Source organism: Urocampus carinirostris, chromosome 1, assembly GCF_059441175.1.
Source record: "Urocampus carinirostris isolate Australia breed hairy pipefish chromosome 1, RoL_Ucar_1.0, whole genome shotgun sequence".
Classification (NCBI taxonomy): Eukaryota; Metazoa; Chordata; class Actinopteri; order Syngnathiformes; family Syngnathidae; genus Urocampus; species Urocampus carinirostris.
The window spans coordinates 63,976,854-63,994,875 of NC_142349.1; the positions used below are offsets into that span (position 1 = coordinate 63,976,854).

The 18,022-nt window shown below is 37.7% G+C and overlaps 1 protein-coding gene across 1 annotated transcript in view; it reads right to left on the reverse strand.

The window, feature by feature from the left end:
* Nucleotides 1-8,093, reverse strand: part of npc1 (Niemann-Pick disease, type C1) — a 40,312-nt gene extending 32,219 nt beyond the window's left edge. Inside the window, exon 1 of the mRNA XM_088348262.1 lies at nucleotides 7,939-8,093. Coding sequence (XP_088204388.1) covers nucleotides 7,939-8,016 — 78 coding nt within the window. The 5' untranslated portion in view covers nucleotides 8,017-8,093. The remainder of the gene's footprint in view (nucleotides 1-7,938) is intronic.
* Between the last annotated feature and the right edge of the window lie 9,929 nt (nucleotides 8,094-18,022).

The following is an 18,022-nucleotide window of genomic DNA, read 5'->3' on the forward strand; positions in this document are numbered from 1 at the left end:
GTAGTCAATTCCGAAAACACATTTTCTTATGAAGGAATTAAGCCGCAGTAGAAGAAAAAAAGAGAAGAAGCACGAAATTATGAAGGATTGATCCTGGCATATGTACTAGAAATGAATGTATGTATAAATCCAATAAATGTATATATACATATAGGCCATATAAATGAATAAACACACAAATAGATCACATCATACCTAATTATCTGCCATAAAAGCAATGTATTCATGTTTTTTCATTTTCATTTTCTGCATTTTGTCATATAATTAGTCATTTAATTATTTTGGTATTTATTTGTCACTTGTTGCGCTCTAGGTTTCATCGAGGGTTCTGTCGAGGGTTTCTAGTATCACGTCGTGTAACGTGTTGTGTATTGTCATTTGTTTCATGGCGTGTTTCACTACATGTTTTGCTGGCCTCTTTGCCGTGTGTTTTGTTGTGTCTGGTCATTTAATTTTTTTGTCATGTGTTTTGTCAATTATTTTGTCGTGTCTTGCGCAATTCATTTTGTCGTGTTAAAAATTATTCAAATGAGGAGGCCGCCCAGTTGCCAAATGGTTTTACCTATTGGTTGATCGGTGATGAAAGAAAAGGCTATACAGTATGTGAAAATCTCAGGCAGTTCGACCCGCCCCTTCATTTGAATACCATTTGGTTGTGACAAAATAAATACACGACTGGATAAATGACAGAATACACAAGAAAATAAAAAACAAAATTAATCCAAAATAAATTGATGAAAAATATGCATTAATGAATGCATTGCATTGATGTCATATATTTAAGTACTACGTGATTCATTTATGTACTGTCTCTACAGAGTATCTACTGAGAGAGCTAACTGGGGTCATTGTGCTTGCTGTTTACGTTCCACCAGATACTAACGTTCCACCGGATGCTAACGTTAGCATAGCGCTAAATCTCCTGCCTGCTGCTATCAATAAACAGCAGCTTGCACACCCCGACGGAGCTTTTATCGTCGACTTTAATCGGGCATGTTTAAGGACTGTACCTCCCAAATCCATTCAATACGTGGACTGAGCAATTAGGGAAAAAAAACACTGGACCGTGTGTACAGTAAGATCAAACATCTAGTTGGATCCGCCCATCTCTGTCTGTCCCTCACCCCCTCATACACCCCCCCCTCCGGAGGAAAACAAAGCCTATACAACAAGGACAGTACAAACATCTTCTTTGTTCCTTTATCTCTTTGTTTTCTTTATCCTCACTGTAAAATGTGATACTGGAGTGCCACGTCCAATTTCGTTGTCACGATATATCCCATGTTGTAACAATGACAATAAAGGTATATTCTATTCTATTATATACTTATGTGCCATATATTTGTAAGCATTTATTTATTTATACATATGGCAGGATTGGTCCTCCATAAGAGATAAATGAGTTTCAGAAAAGGCATTTTGAAAAGGTGAAACTGCTCATTCCCAACCACAAATGTGCAATCTGCACACGGCCTTTTTTTCAGATGCAATCATTCGTAGTTTTGATGCCGATTCAGCACCACAGTACTCACATGCTCAAGTTGGAAGCAATGACTAGAAGGAAGTAAATTCACTTACTCTACAAAGCGTGTTTCTTTTTCAATCACAATCGACCACTAGCTTCATCATAGGGGCTACTTTTGTCTTTCTGCCCAATTCAAGGGTGCCGTGGGAATGCCACGCCCGGCGCAAAACTGTCAAAATGCCAAGTTTGTTTAGGTTCACAGTCATATTGTTGATGAGACTGGGTAAAAGGTGAACTAAAAACATGATGCACTGAAACAAAACAAGGCCAAAGATTAAAGGAAAACAGAGCTCGTCAATTAGACAAAGATTACGTTCGTCAATGCCTGAGTAAAGCAGAAAATTGTTCCAGTGAGGTAACGGTGGAAAAACTTCTCTAGAGCTGAGGTTTTAACATTTACACTCTCAACATGAACTACTGGAATAACAAACAACTATTTCAACTTAGATTTGAAAGTGAACAAACCAACTAATATATATCAAATTAGTTTTTTTCTAAATTCTAATGGTTAAGAAAAACAGACGGGGAAGGACACTTTTAAGCCAGTACAGTGGAACCTCGGTTTTCGAACGCCTCTCAGTTCGATCAAATCGGTTCTCGACCAAAAATTGAGAAATTCTTGCTTCGGTTTTCGTTCAAAAAATCGGAGTTCGAACGCCGGTACGCTAGGGGCGATGCTGAGCGGCGTACGGGTGTAGATTGCCCCCACCCCTCGTGAAGAACTGTTATGACGTGCGCTCGCACTTCTTTTCGCTTTCGTCTTTAATATCGGTGAACGGAGTGTTTTAACCCCTAATTATGCCTCGGAAGAAGGTCGGTGCAAGCAGCAAAGTTGCTACAGGTGAAAAAAGAAGAGCAGTGCGTACAACTATTGCATTTAAGAAAGAAATAATAGCAAAATATGAAGAAGATGTGCGAGTTTCCCTTCTTTCGAGGGAATAGAGCATGGCTTCTGCAGACCACCACAAAGGTAAGAAATCCTATTCACAAATCTTTTCTTTATCCTTTAACCGCTCACCACTTGTTGTGGAGACCCCGGTGCTAAATGACGTGTAAACGACCTGATTTTTTTATTTTTACACGTTCATGTTAGCGACATCTTTCGTACGGAAGATTACGCTAACGCGAACGTACGATTAGCCTGGGTTAGCTTCATGTTTACGTTCATGGTAAGCCTTCAAGGATTTGGGACGGATTAAAATGATTTTACATTACTTTTAATGGCAAAAACGATTTTCGGTGATCGACCAAATCGGTTTTCGAACAGGGTTCTGGAACGGATTATGGTCGAGAACCGAGGTTCCACTCTATTAAATTTTATGGTACCAAAAGCACACACAGATTCATCAAATTATAGTAATCCCCGCTATAATGCGGTTTACTTTTTACGGTTTTTCTGCTTCAGGAATTTGCATTGTGCAGTGTGTATTCTGCATCATGATCGGCTAAACAGACGCTTATTATTTGACGGTACAGTATTTTTTTTAAAACAAATTAATAAAAAGTGTTTATACAATACTTTTAGTCGTTAAACAAATGGTACAGCCTTTAAAAGTTTTTTGTTTTTGCTTCCAGTGTATAATAAAGTAATTATTATGTAATAATTGTAAAAAAAAAAAAAAAAGAGGGGTTGGGCATTCTACCTCACAGATTTCCATATCACGGGTTCATTTTGGAACCTAACCATAGCAATAAATGAGGGATCACGGTAATCAAGAAACCATGGTATATAGTAGGGATTGGTTCCCTTGCACCAAATCGTGCTAATTACGTCAACAGGCATTTTTCACCTGACCAAAACTAAACTAAATTGAATTAAATCTAATTTGAAAAAACAACAACTAAAAATATAATTACTGTGCATTTACATAGACTAATACCGATGATATGAGATGGTGAAAGATATTGCAGCAGTTTTGCGGATGTTCTTCTCTTCCCTCTTTATGTATCTAACAGTGGATTTGTTAAGGCCATATTGTCGGGCTACGCTAGCGTAGCTATTTCCTGCTTTCAATTTGTCCAATAAACTCACTTTTTCGGTAATTGTTAGCATATTTCGCTTTTTCTTCGGTTCACAAGCTGCACCAAGGGATGAAGAGGGTTTAGGAGCCATCACGAGGACTTCACAAAACTTTAAAATTCACAGACATTTTTCACCTGACCAAAACTAAACTAAACTGAATTAAATCTAATTTGAAAAAAACAACAACTAAAAATATAATTACTGTGCATTTACATAGACTAACACCGATGATATAAGATGGTAGGTAACTTAATGAAGACTGGACTAAAATCTATGGACATTATTGCTCTAGATTGACGAAAAGACAAAAAATATATTAGGAATAAATGCTGTCTTTGCATCTGCAATGAAGAAAAAAATGGCCATTTGTGGACACATAAATGGGAGAATTAATGTCATATCAGAAATAAATGTTTAATATGATATGCAAGTAATCAAAAGATGTAAAATGCTTGCCCAGGGCCTAAAACTTGTATGAAAACAAGATGAATTATTTTACTTTTACTTCGAGTGCTTCATTTAGAATCTACTAAATGCTTTGAAATCCAACAAGTGTGATTGATATTGAACTGCGACGCAACGTGCCACTAAATTTAAAAACGGCTGATCAGAAAAACAACAAAAAGGCCAAGGTCACGGAGAAATCATTAAAAATTGACGAGACTGTAATGTTGCAAACTCCGTATTGACAAACCGCAAAGCGTCGGGTGGAATGTCCTTTAGACAGAAGGACAAAAACGTAGCATTGCATAAAGCACTGTACCGATACTGAGAAACCTGGCGAAGGCCTTGTTGCATTCTGAGCAATGTTCCCTGTAATTTTCCTTACGGGTCTGAGCGTTCACACAAAGTCGGTGAGCAACGCTTGAAACAACAGTGAGCAACCATAATCCCAAGTGTGGCAAGATAATTAATATCAAACATGTCCAAAACTTGACAATTTGCTGAGTTTCCGGCAATGCCAAATGATTTTTCTCTTTTGAATGAATTGACTCATGTACTATTGCAAAGGTTGTACGGCCTTCAAACGTCGTTTGTTCTTACAATTCTTTCACAAGATATACATTTCTTTTTATTTCCTGATATATTTTGTCGCATAATATTAACATTTTGGGGGGCTTATTTAGTCGGTGGCAAGATACAGAACTGTACTTAATCACATTTTTTAGTGGAAGTACAATGTTGGCAACAAGATTCACTTGATATAATTGGAAATTATTTGAATGCAACACAAACTTTTTCTTCTTTTTTCTACTTTTTTTTAATTCCTTTAAAAAAAATCTCATTGTATTTATTTTTTCCGAGCTGTTACTTTTTTTGTTCTCTATTTACTTTTTTGCTACATTTCTTTATTTTCTTTTTTTCTGGCTTTTTTCTAAATTTTTCCTTCTTTTTTTCTCTTCCCTTTGTTTCTTTTTTTCTTAGCTTTTCACTACTTTTTCATTTTGGTATTTTTTTCTTTCTTGTTCTATTCCCCCCTACCTGTAAGTCATGTTGTGCATAATTTTACATAATATTTGGTCATGTTGGGATGAAAGAAGCAAAAACAACCTGAAGAGCCGTTTAGGACCCGAAAGAGCCGGTTCCTTTTAGTGAGCCGAGCCGAAGGAGCCCGGTCTCGACAAACTCTACTAACTTTACTCAACTTAGTTCTACTTAGTTCTACTTCGACTCGACTTCAAAACACCGCATTTAGGACACAACGTCGGGGGAGCCCTTGTATTTTTACCTTCATGCACTGTAACTTTGACTTAAGTCGCTTCTTAATCAGTAATTTTGAGCCCTCATTTTTGTGCGCTGGCTAGATTTTCTTGAGCGCTGAGAATGTGCGAGCAGTGTGCAGCTTAGAGGGAACACTGATTCTGAGACAGCTTTGTTTCACCTGAAATGCTGCACTTTGGCGTTTTATCTATGCTTTCAATGACTTGTTGTAAACAGGTCAGTTGCCAAACAAAAATGTCAATGTCTGTTTTATCAAAAAAATGAAATAAAATGGGGTGTGCTTTTTGTCTGTTTCAAGTTTTTTTTGGGGGGGGGACAATTTTAGGGTTTAAGTGCGCGTCTTTTTAAGATTGAGATTCCCCAGTGCCCATTGTAGCATAACAGTACCAGAACACAAAGTGACATGCATGTTGTGAAACAGGTCAAACTTTACGGGGTGCGTCATTTGAGGTGTCCGTAAAAAGTGGAAAGTTAAATACTTTCTCTATTGAGTATGTGTTAACAATGCACAACTGAGTTCAAAGAGCCCTTATGCTTTTATCTTAGTTTTAGCAAAGCTGCTTGGGGCGGAACAAATTAGGTAGGAGAAATGGGAGTGGTAGAGAGTGACAGCATGTACATACCAATGTTTTTTTGTTTTCTTTCTATTAGTCAGTGTAACACCCGTTTCAAGTACAGTCCACATGCAAACCGAAACACCAAGAAAGATAAGAGAACAAGAGTTTATTAGAGCGCAACCTAGGAATACACATACAGGCATGCGCAACATATTGATCTTAACAGAGGCTACAATGACGACGCAAGTCAGGAGTTGTAGGCAGCAGAAAAATTGTGCGGGTTTGTATTCTTCCTTGTGCTTTGATGCACTTATTTTCGGTTACACTAAACCTACAACGACATCTCGTGGTGAAATAATACAGTGTTCTGTTGAAAAAAAAAAAATGAACATTGCTTTTTTTTTCGAATTAACAGTGTTATGGAGCTGTACAGAATTAGGAACTTTTTTACCCGCTGCCGACTTCACCTTGCTTGCGTCATTTATTGCAACCTTAGTGAGTTTGTTCATAATGTCAATTTCTTAAACGCGCTAAAATAAACTCTTCTTTTTTCATCGTTCTTTGGTTGGAATTTGGACTCTACTTGAAACTAGCCTTTTCTGACTTTCACCGTTTTCATACTACACTATCAATCAACACAAAAAAAAAAAAACTTGCAGAACGAGCATGACATCGGTCTCCAGCACTCCCCCACCCTCATTCTTTCAATCTAATGTGTAACCATGCTGAAAGTAAGATAAAATCAGAGAGGGGCGGCGGAAAATAAAGAATGAAGGCTTTTTGTGTTAACAATGCCCAACTTAGATTAAAGAGCCTTCATTCTTTATTTTCCTCTGCACCTCTCTGATTTTAACTTACTTTTAGCAAAGCTACACATTAGATTAAAAGGATGACACATTCACAGATAACTCAAACGACGCAACCCACCATTCAACATAATTTGATATGATTTTTGTTTACAAAATGTCTGTTAGTTACATTTGAGGTGCTGGCTAAATGTTGTATTAAAGAAACTAAAGGATTTAGCGGACGCAATATTTGCACTGGCATAGCTTTTGAGCTCTCTAATCTTCTTTCAGGAGTAGTTGCGTCGTTTCCTTTATATAAAGGCTAAATTGACTCATTCATTAATGAGTTTAATGCTACCCTGGCTAGTGTCCTGGATTCCGTAACGCCCCAACGGCTTAAATCACGACCTAAAAGACGCACGCCTTGGTTTACTGATGAAACTAGATCCCTTAAACAAGACTGCAGAAAATCTGAAAGAAAATGGCACGCTACCAAGCTTGATGTTTTCCGTCAAACCTGGTGTGACAACTTGTATAAGTATAAAGCAGCCCTTGCCTCTGCAAAATAAGCCTATTTTTCAAAGGCGATTGCGGCGCTATAGAATAACCCCCAAATCCTTTTCGACACTGTAGCATCGCTAACGAGGCAACAGATTATTCCGGATCTCCAGACCCAAGAAGCGATCCGCAGGTTCGAGAGCGTTCTCCAGTGCTGTGGAATGCTCTTCCCCCTGAGATCCGATCTGCAACCTCAGTGGAAATGTTTAAATCTAAGCATAAAACACACTTCTATTCTATAGCATATTAATAACCTATATTTTATATATAGCTGTGTATTATTTGCCCTCCTGTAGGTTTTAGATCAGGGGATGGTTTGCAATAATCTGTGGTCTGTGCAGCCCTTTGAAACTCTTTGTGATTAAGGGCTATACAAATAAACATGACTTTGAAAGGTTTCTTTCAGTATTTAATTCAAATAATCCAAATACTGTAATTGTACAGTTTTGAGAGTTAACACAAAGCCAAAATCGAACCAGGCTTTAATTCCAATGCTTGCATCAAGGTGTCGCCAAGTTCTGTATTAAAACGTCATGGACGACGAGTTGGAAAACTGCTCGCTAGGCTTTTTATAACATTTTTTAAATGTTTTATGAGTATTATTTTTCGCACGAATATCGTTTAATGAAAAAAAAGATTAACGACGAATACACGCAAGTTAGCAAGAGCTCATTTTAGCCGTCAATCTCCAAGTATTTACCTTACAGCTTCGGGAGCTGAGTCATGTATTTAAATGACGAGAAGAGCCGGCAAAATGCAACTTACCCATCGAAAATTGGTTTCCGAGAGCACAATTATCACCAGGAGAAGATAAAAGCCGCCACGGTCTGGAACGAAGCCCATTTTAGGTGTTAGGGGAGAGACGAAGACAGCAGTGGCGGCTCAGGGAAACTTTGGCATATTTTGTTGTGGGACCAAAAAAAAAAAATCGATCTTCTTCTTCGTCTTTGTTTTTCCTTGTTTTTCAGGGGAGGATGCGAGCTCGGGAGTCGGTGCTGCCACTAAGAGGCAAAACTGTGAACTACATAGAATCAACACGACTACAAGTTATGTATAAAATGAGAAAAAATAATGCTAAAAGTAAGCCAACGGGGAACAGTGGGACCTCGGTTATCGCGGTTAATGGGGACCAAAACCACCCGCGAAAAGTGAAAATCCGCGAAGTGGCGACGCCCCTTCAAAAAAAAAACAAAAAACCTTTGCAGTACACCCCCCTGTACACAGTACAATACAGTACACCATATGGAATACGGTTAGAGAGAGAGATTCTTGTTAAACAATCAAACAATAGGTTGAGGTCAGGAGGTGGAGCGATCGTTTTAGGATTAAGGGATCCCAGTTGGAATCCCGGCTCGTCCGTGTTACATGTCGAAGTGTCCTTGGGTAAGACACTGAACCCCCAATACCCCCAATAAGCAGGTTAGCGCCTTACATGGCTGCACAGATCACGGCCGCTATTGGGAAATGTGAAGCACAATGTAAAGCGCTTTGGGAAGTCATTGACTTGAAAAGCGCTATATCAATGCAGATCTTTTCATTTCATTTCAATAAAACAAATGTAGAATAGAATAGAATATACCTTTATTGTCATTGTTACAAAATGGGTTAAAATATTGTGACAACGAAATTGGGCATGACACTCCAGTTTCACACATTCACAGTGAGGTAAAAAGCCAAGAAGATTAAGGAACAGAGAAGATAAGGTTATAAAACAAGGAGGATAAGGCTATAGTTATAATTTACATATTTACACAAGAAATGTCAGCATGTAGAATGTTACATACAGTTGGTATCGTAACATTGGTATCAAATTTACCTCTTACAATAAGTTTTTTTAACCTCGGATTGGGTTTGCATCCAGGCTGATTTTCTTCGCCCAACAATCGTGGATCCAAATAAGCAGTGCATTTTCCATTCGCACCATGGTCTTATTCTGGGTGTTTACAACCCTCTTGGCATCTTTCGTGAAAGATATTGCAGCAGTTTTGGGGATGTTCTTCTCTTCCTTCTTTATGTATCTAACAGTGGATTTGTTAAGGCCATGTTGTCGGGCTACGCTAGCGTAGCTATTTCCTGCTTTCAATTTGTCCAATAAACTCACTTTTTCGGTAGTTGTTAGCATATTTAGCTTTTTCTTCGGTTCACAAGCTGCACCAAGGGGGATGGACTTCACAAAACTTTAAAAATCACCGCGAGACAAAGGCTAACTACAATAATGGCGAGAAGCGTACTGTATTGTGCTGTACAGTATACATACGAGATAAGCATGGTCTACTGTAGTGAATGGGCCAATGGGGAGTCGAGTATTCAGCAAGAGCTTGCTTTAATTCCAATGGTATTTCTTTAATTCTAAAGAAATAATACGTGCATTTCTTTGTGTTTTAAAATTTTGTAAAATGGTGCAATTACTAATTCTAATTGAATATTTTGTTTTCAAATTTTGTAAAATAATGTAATTTCTAATTTTAATGTAATATTTTTCATTATTATTAATTTTTTATTTTTTTTTATTGATATTATTATTATTTTTTTTAAACTATTATTATTTTTTAGGCCCGCAAAGCTCTGAACCCGCGAACGTCGAACCGCGAAGTAGCGAGGTCCCACTGTAATTTTAAAATGCAATTTTCTTATAAAATTTATTCCCTGGCGGCCATCACTAACATAAAAAAAGACTGAGAAAGTAGTTTACGTAAGTATCCAGAAATGTATGCTTATATTCTATTTCCTTTCTTTATTTTGAAAAATGTTGCTGCTACTATTATTGCACAATTTTCTGACGAACCTAAAATTTAGTCCTGTCCCCTAGCACTGACTTCTATTCGTTCATTTTCTTATCTTATCTTCTCTTTAATACATGCCTTTCCTGGAGTGCCACGTCTAATCTCGTTCACTACGTTTCTATCAATGACAATCGAGACAGTTTTGTTTCTAATCCTAAAGACAGTTCATATAAAACATAAACATTTATGTAACGGGTGTAATAATAACTTTTGTTTTATTGAAATTCCTGCTGAAATATGTGTATAGTTTTTGGTAAGTGTCCTGCAATGATGAGTCCAACACTGCCACCTGCTGGTATGGGGTAGGGATTGGTTTTGGCTTCTGACATGTGACCGGGAGGCGGGGTTTGTTGGCAGTCTACAGCGAGAGCTGCCAACGGTAAGACACATCTTTTGGTGCTCCACAAAAGAAGTTCATTTCAAACATTATAACCACAGCTGACAAATCTCTCAACATGCACAGTAATGTGATTGATGCTGTCAAATTGTTTGGATTTATTTTTGTTTTGTTTCTGTTGTGCTGAAATGTGAATTCCCCTTGTAAAATGACTGCATTTTGTGCAGGTTTGGGGAGTAACGGAACACATGGAACGGCAAAAATGATGTCGGCAAGCTGTTTGGATTTATTTTCATTTTGTTTCAGTCGCATTTGATGTTCGTTTTGCCGGAGATCAAAGAGATCAAAGCCAGGAGAGAAAGCTTACCACGTGTTGTGAGTCATCATTTTATTCATATTTAGTTTCTTTTGTCTTTTATGAGCATATTTGGTATTGGAGTAATCCAAAAGTAATTGAAAGTAATCCAGTTTAAGTAACCCTACCCAACCCTGTCTATAAAAGATAAAAAATGTAGAAGGTATCACACACAAAATATTAAAACAAACACAATAATCAAAATTAAACAATAAAACAAAATGATTAGTGCTGTCGAAGGTGACATTCTTAGAGGTTTTTACTTTGAACAATTTTTCTCGACACAACTAATTTCATTATATCATTTTCTAACAATAAATGATCAGCATTTCTATAGCGCTTTTCAACTCAATGACTTCCCAAAGCGCTTTACAATGTGCTCCACATTTCCCAATAGCGGCCTTGCAGCCATGTAAGGCGCTAACCTGCTTATTGGGCGTATTAGGGGTTCAGTGTCTTACCAAAGGACACTTCGACATGTAACACGGACGAGCCGGGATTCGAACTGGGATCCCTTGATCCCAAGACGAGCGCTCTACCTCCTGAGCTACTGCCGCCCCAATATGAGGTTTGAACAAATTTTATCGACACTTTTAACAGCAGTTAATCAATGTGTAAAGGGCAATACTATTGTGCAAGGGCGTAGCTCTGTCTTCTCAAGTGGGATTCCATCCCACCCTCTCAAGCAGCATCCTCCAGTCCTCTGCCCGGGATGCCCAGATGGCTCCTCTCCCTTTTTGCTTCTACTTTCCACCAAATGCTGAAGTTTTAAGTTTTTCCTTGCCCTCATGTAGGTTTTAGATCAGGGGATGGTGTTATAATAGTCTTCGGTTTGCAATCATCTGTGGTCTGTGCAGCCCTTTGAGACTCCTTGTGATGAAGGGCTACAAAAATAAACATGACTTGACTCAACATCAATGTTCCCTCTAATTTTTCTTACGGGTCTGAGCGTTCAAAGTCGGTGAGCAGCGCTTGAAACAACAGTGAGCAACCATAATCCCAAGTGTGGCAAGATAATTCATTATCAAACATGTCCAAAACTTGACATCAAGTTACATTTTGCTGAGTTTCCGGCAACGCAAAATGATTTTTCTCTTTTGAATGAATTGACTCATGTACAAATGTCGTATGTTCTTACAATTATTTCAAAAGATATCCATTTCTTTTTATTTCCTGATATATTTTGTCGCATAATATTAACATTTTGGGGGGCTTATTTAGTTGGTTGTAAGATACAGAACTGTACTTAATCACATTTTTGAGTGGAAGTACAATGTTGGCAACAAGATTCACTTGATATAATTGGAAATTATTTGAATGCAACACAAACTTTTTCTTCTTTTTTCTGTGTTTTTTTTTACTTTTTTTTTTTAATTCCTTTAAAAAAAATCTCATTGTGTTTATTTTTTCCGAGCTGTTACTTTTTTCTTTTTGTTCTCTATTTACTTTTTTCCTACATTTCTTTGTCTTTTTTTTTGGCTTTTTTCTAAATTTTTCCTTCTTTTTTTCTCTTCCCTTTGTTTCTTTTTTTCTCAGCTTTTCACTAATTTTCAAATTGGTATTTTTTTCTTTTTTGTTCTATTCCCCCTTTCCTTTAAGTCATTTTGTGCATCATTTTACTTAATATTTGGTCATGTTGGGATTAAAGAAGCAAAAACAACCTGAAGAGCCGATTAGGACCCGAAAGAGCCGGTTCCTTTTTAGTGAGCCGAGCCGAAGGAGCCGGTTCTTTACTAACTTTACTCAACTTCGTTCTCCTTCGACTCGACTTCAAAATACCGCATTTAGGACACAACGTCAGGGGAACCCGTGTATTTTTACCTTCATGCACTGTAACTTTGACTTGAGTTGCTTCTTAATAAGTAATTTTAAGGCCTCATTTTTGTGCGCTGGCTAGATTTTCTTGTGCGCTGAGAATGTGCGAGCAGCTTAGAGGGAACACTGCTCGACATACCACGGAAAATCCATGTTACAAACATTCCTAGAGGCTACCACAAGAGACCTCTCACCGCCAGCATTAGCTCAGAGGAGTTAGCGCAAGCGCTTCACACAATCAGACGCCTACTTTTTAAATGGCACTTGTTTTACGCATTTCCATCAAATTTGTTATCGATTATGTAAGTATTTATTGAGGGTCCCTTCACCTCACGAAAATCGGTATAGCTGTTTCGGAGCCTATAAGCCACACCCGAACACACACACACGCGCAAGCAAATCGGGATTAATAAAAGTTTATATAAGGGTTTTTTTTACCACTTGGTGACTTTATCCGCAAGTATAATATTAGTTTCCATTGCTATGCAGATGACACTCAACTGTATGTGCCACTGGAAAAAACTGGACATTTAAGTTTTAGAAATCTGGAGGATTGCCTTACTGAGATTCAAAGATGGATGTCAAATAATTTTTTACGCCTTAACCCAGAAAAAACTGAAATGTTGATTATTGGTCCAGCTCACTGTCGTCATTTGTTTTCAAACATTACCCTGAACCTAGACAAATGTAATATCACCCATAGTGACTCGGTCAAAAATCTAGGTGTTATATTTGATCCTAATCTGTCGTTTCAGTTACATGTGAAAAATATTACTAGAATAGCTTTCTACCACCTCCGTAATATTGCGAAGATTCGTTCAATGCTGTCCCAATCAGATGCAGAGATTTTAATTCATGCGTTTATTACTTCTCGGCTTGATTACTGTAATGTATTGCTTTCTGGTCTCCCGATGTCTAGTATCAAAAGTTTGCAGCTGGTTCAGAATGCGGCAGCTAGACTTTTGACCAAGACCAAAAAGTTTGAGCATATTACTCCTGTATTGGCCAACTTGCACTGGCTCCCAGTCCACTTAAGATGTGACTTTAAGGTTCTATTATCAACATATAAATGTTTGCATGGACTTGCACCCTCTTATCTCTCGGATTTGATTTCCCGCTATGTCCCTGCACGGAGTCTGCACTCTGAAAATGCCGGTCTACTTGTGACTCCGAGAGCCAAGAAGTCCGCAGGCTTGAGAGCGTTCTCCATCCGGGCCCCGGTGCTTTAAATCGAGGCTTAAGACACACTTCTATTCCAAAGCTTATGATTGATGCCCACCTCGTATTCTGTATTGTCCTGTCTTTTTCTGCCTGCCTGCCTGGTGGTGATACGAAGGAGAAGGACGATTTGAGATGAGCCAGCGGACCAGCGTTTGACCTAAAGCATGCGAACGCCTGCATGGACCAGCTGGCAGAGATGGGAAGCTGCGTCGTGGCCGTCATAGACTTTCTGGACTAGTTTACAGGCTGGGGGCGTCGCTGCTGTCATGCACTTTCTGGACAAATTTTCAACATGTTACCTAGTGTTTACTATGATTGTGTACTGTAATGCTAAATGTAATTCACCCTGGTCATCCTGAAGGGGATTACCGGCGCGTCAGGTAGACGCTGCGGCTCGGGCTCCAGTTCGTCTTTTGTTTTTCAGTGTCCCCTGATCCCTCTTATTTTCCCTTCGACTCCCTTCGCATTTACAATAATATCCACTACATCCCGAGGGATATACAGAGACCACCGGATCTCCCTGGAAGATTTTCCGCCCGCCGACAATGACATTCGACGGAGAAAAGGCTGAGCTAAGCTAAGAAGGCGACCACACAGACCAGCGCTCCCAAGCATGTTCAACCAACGCCAGATCCATCCGTCCACAATGAGTGAATTGAGCTGCGGATCGCCACCAACAACGTCCGGAATTGGAGGACTTTTTTTTTGCCATCACGGAGTCTTGGCTTTCCCGACGCTGCATTACATCACCGGCTCGAACGAGACGAAGACTCCGGTAAAAACAGGGGTTGGAGACTACGCGCTACAATAATAGCGGAACCATTGACACACACTGCTCACTCGATATGGAGTTTTTAGCTATGTACCGGGAGAGTTAACTGTGGTCTTTGTGTTTGCTGTATACTTTCCACCGCTAACAGTTTCACCAGATGCTAACGTTAGCATAGCGCTAAATCTCCTGCCCGCTGCTAAACAGCAGCTTGTACTACCCCAACGGAGCTTTATCGTCGACGGCGACTTTAATCGGGCATGTTTATTGACTGTACTCCCAAATCCATTCAATTGTGGACTGAGCAATTCGGAAAAACGCTGGACTATGTGTAATGTAAGATCAAACAGTAATGTAATGTAAGATCAAACATTCGGTTGTGTCCGGCAACTATGTTTGACCCTGACGCTGAGGTTTTGAGTTGTTCCTTGCCCGCATGTTGGTTTAAGATCAGGTCATTGTGTCATTGTAATCCTGTGCAATCCTTTGAGACATTTTTGTGATTAAGGGCGTCATAAATAAATGTGACTTGACTTGACTAGGAGGCGCTTAATAATACACGCAGTCTCTTTAAGTCAGCACAATAAAGTGTGTAATCGCGTTGAATATTCATTTCCTCATCAGACTACGGAGTTCAACATGGTGGCAGTGTGTCAATTTTCTCCCTCCACACGAGTACGATGACGGGATGCCGCTTCGTGAAGCCCCACCAGTAATCGGGACTCTCCAACAAAACTTCACGAACTCGCATGCCGATCTTATCTCCGGCAAGTCGTCATCGACGGTACTGCACTCGTGACTGATAAGATGAGGCGATCAACTCAAAGACCTCAAAGAGAAACAAAGGTTGTTTTTTTTTTTAAATCCATAGAAAAAAAGATTTATTCATGTACATTTTAATCACATTGAAACCACAAATCAGGTATTTGCATATATTGCGTGTATAGTACAGCGGACTATGTTCATATTGCGTGTATATATTTCGATCACAGCATCGCGGATTAACTGCTAGAACTGTACATGTACCTGTGTCACTTCTGCAAAAAATGGAGGACCGATCCTGCCGTTTGTGGTAATATATGTTTAAATACATAAATAACTATTATTCAGGCCATGTAAATACATGAATATGTGAGTAAATCACATAATACCTAAATATATGACGTAAATGCCACTTATCAATGCATTTTGACATCCATTTGTTCCAGTATTTATTTTTGTCTTTTATTTTGTCGCATATTTTGTCGTGTACTTCGTTGTGCTTTTTGTCATATATTTTGTGATTTATTTCGGAATTTATTTTTAGGTTATTGTATTACATATTTTGTCACTTTGTTTTGGAGTGATATCAAGACGCAGATTTTGAATTTATTTTGTCACATATTGGGTCGCGCATTTTGTCGCATATTTTTTCATTTTTTTTGTCGCGTATTTTGTGTATCTTGTGTATTTTTTATTTTGCAATTTAATTTTAGCTTATTCTGTTATATATTTTTTTTTTCTTGTCATGGATTTTTTGTGATTTATTTCATAATTTATTTTTAGTTTATTGTGTTACATACTTTGTCAAGTAATTTGTCACTTTATTTTGTAGTGTTATCTCCACGCAGATTTTGAATTTATTTTGTTACGTATTTGGTCGCGCATTTTGTCGCATATTTTGTCATTTTTTTGTCGTGTATTTCGTGTGTATTTTGTGATTACTTCGTACTTTTTTTTTTAGCTTATTGTGTTACATATTTTGTCAAGTATTTCGTCACTTTATTCTGTTGTGTTGTCACGACGCAGATTTTGAATTTATTTTGTCACATATTGGGTCGCAGAATTTGTCGCATATTTTGCCATTTTTTTCGCATATTTTGTGTATCTTGTCATGGATTTTTTGTGATTTATTTCGTAATTTATTTTTAGCTTATTGTATTACATATTCTGTCACTTTGTTATGGAGTGATATCAAGACGCAGATTTTGAATTTATTTTGTCACATATTTGGTCGTGCATTTTGTCGCGTATTTTGTGTATCTTGTTGTGTATTTTTTTATTTATTTTGCAATTTATTTTTAGTCTATTGTGTTACATACTTTGTCAAGTATTTTGTCACTTTATTTTTGTAGTGTTATCACCATGCAGATTTTGAATTTATTATGTCACATATTTGGTCGCGGATTTTGTCATGTTTTTGTCACTTATTTTGTGAATGTTGTCATGTATTTATTTTTTTGTGTATTTTGTGATTTATTCGTAATTATTTTTAGCTTATTGTGCTACACATTTTTTCAAGTATTTCGTCACTTTTTTTTTGTAGTGTTATCACGACGCAGATTTTGAATTTATTTTGTCACATATTGGGTCGCGGAATTTGTCGCATATTTTGCCTTTTTTTCCGCATATTGTGTGTATCCTGTCATGGATTTTTTTGTGATTTATTTCGTAATTTATTTTTAGTTTATTGTGTTACATACTTTGTCAAGTATTTTGTCACTTTATTTTTGTAGTGTTATCACCACGCAGATTTTAAATTTATTTTGTCACGTATTTGTTGTTTGTATTTTGTCATGTATTTCGTCTTGTAATTTGTCACGTATTTTGATGTGTAATTTGTTATATTTCACATATTTTGTTACTTATTTTGTCGTGTATTTTGTCATTAATTTCGAAAAGTATTGTGTTGCTTTTTTTTCGCTTAATTTGTCATTGGTTTTGTCGTGAATTTTGTTGTGTACTTTGTCGTGTATTCTGTTTCGCGTTTTGTAGCGCATTTGGTCGCATATTTTCCCCGCGTATTTTGGCATCTAATTCGTCATTTATTTTCTTATGTATTTCGTCGTCTAGTTTCTCAAGTAGTTTGTCATTTCTTGTGTCATAATTTCTGCCAAGTACTTTGTCATGTTTTCCAGCATGTATTTTGTTGCGTAGCGTATTTTTTTCCGCATATTTAATCGTGAAAAACTCAGTCCGTTTGATGACGCCCCCTTTACTTGGATAACATTTTGTTGAGAGAAAATACACAACAAAATAAGTACCGAATGAAATACATTTTTAATGTACGTTTTAATTCCATATATTTCATATATTTATGTATTATGCAATTTATTGATGTGTTCATTTATTTTTATGGCATTTATTTATTTCTACATACAGCAGGATTGGTCCTCCATTCAAATGCAGGCGGAACAGGCTGCTACATTTAGTGCTTTCCTTTCAAACTGGTCCTTTTATACCGGGGGAGGGTGCTACAGTGTGGACAAGCCTGGGAAACCGGACTACTGTATATAAAAGTGTTCTATTTTTTGCAAACGTGGAGAAAGTACTACGTTTATTGAAATGGTTACGGAAACAGACACGCAAATACACGCACACTGGCACATAGAGGAACACCTGACCTGGAATTTTCTCTTTGAAAAAGGGGGGAACAGGAATGTATAAGGAAATGACCTTGTTTTGTAGTTGAAATCGATTTTTTTTATACTTAGGCAAAACTACAGACCAGAAATGATCATAGATGACCACAGTGCATCTAAAAAAAATGCCCATTGGAAATCTTCTTTAACCGTTGAAAAAAGCGTCAA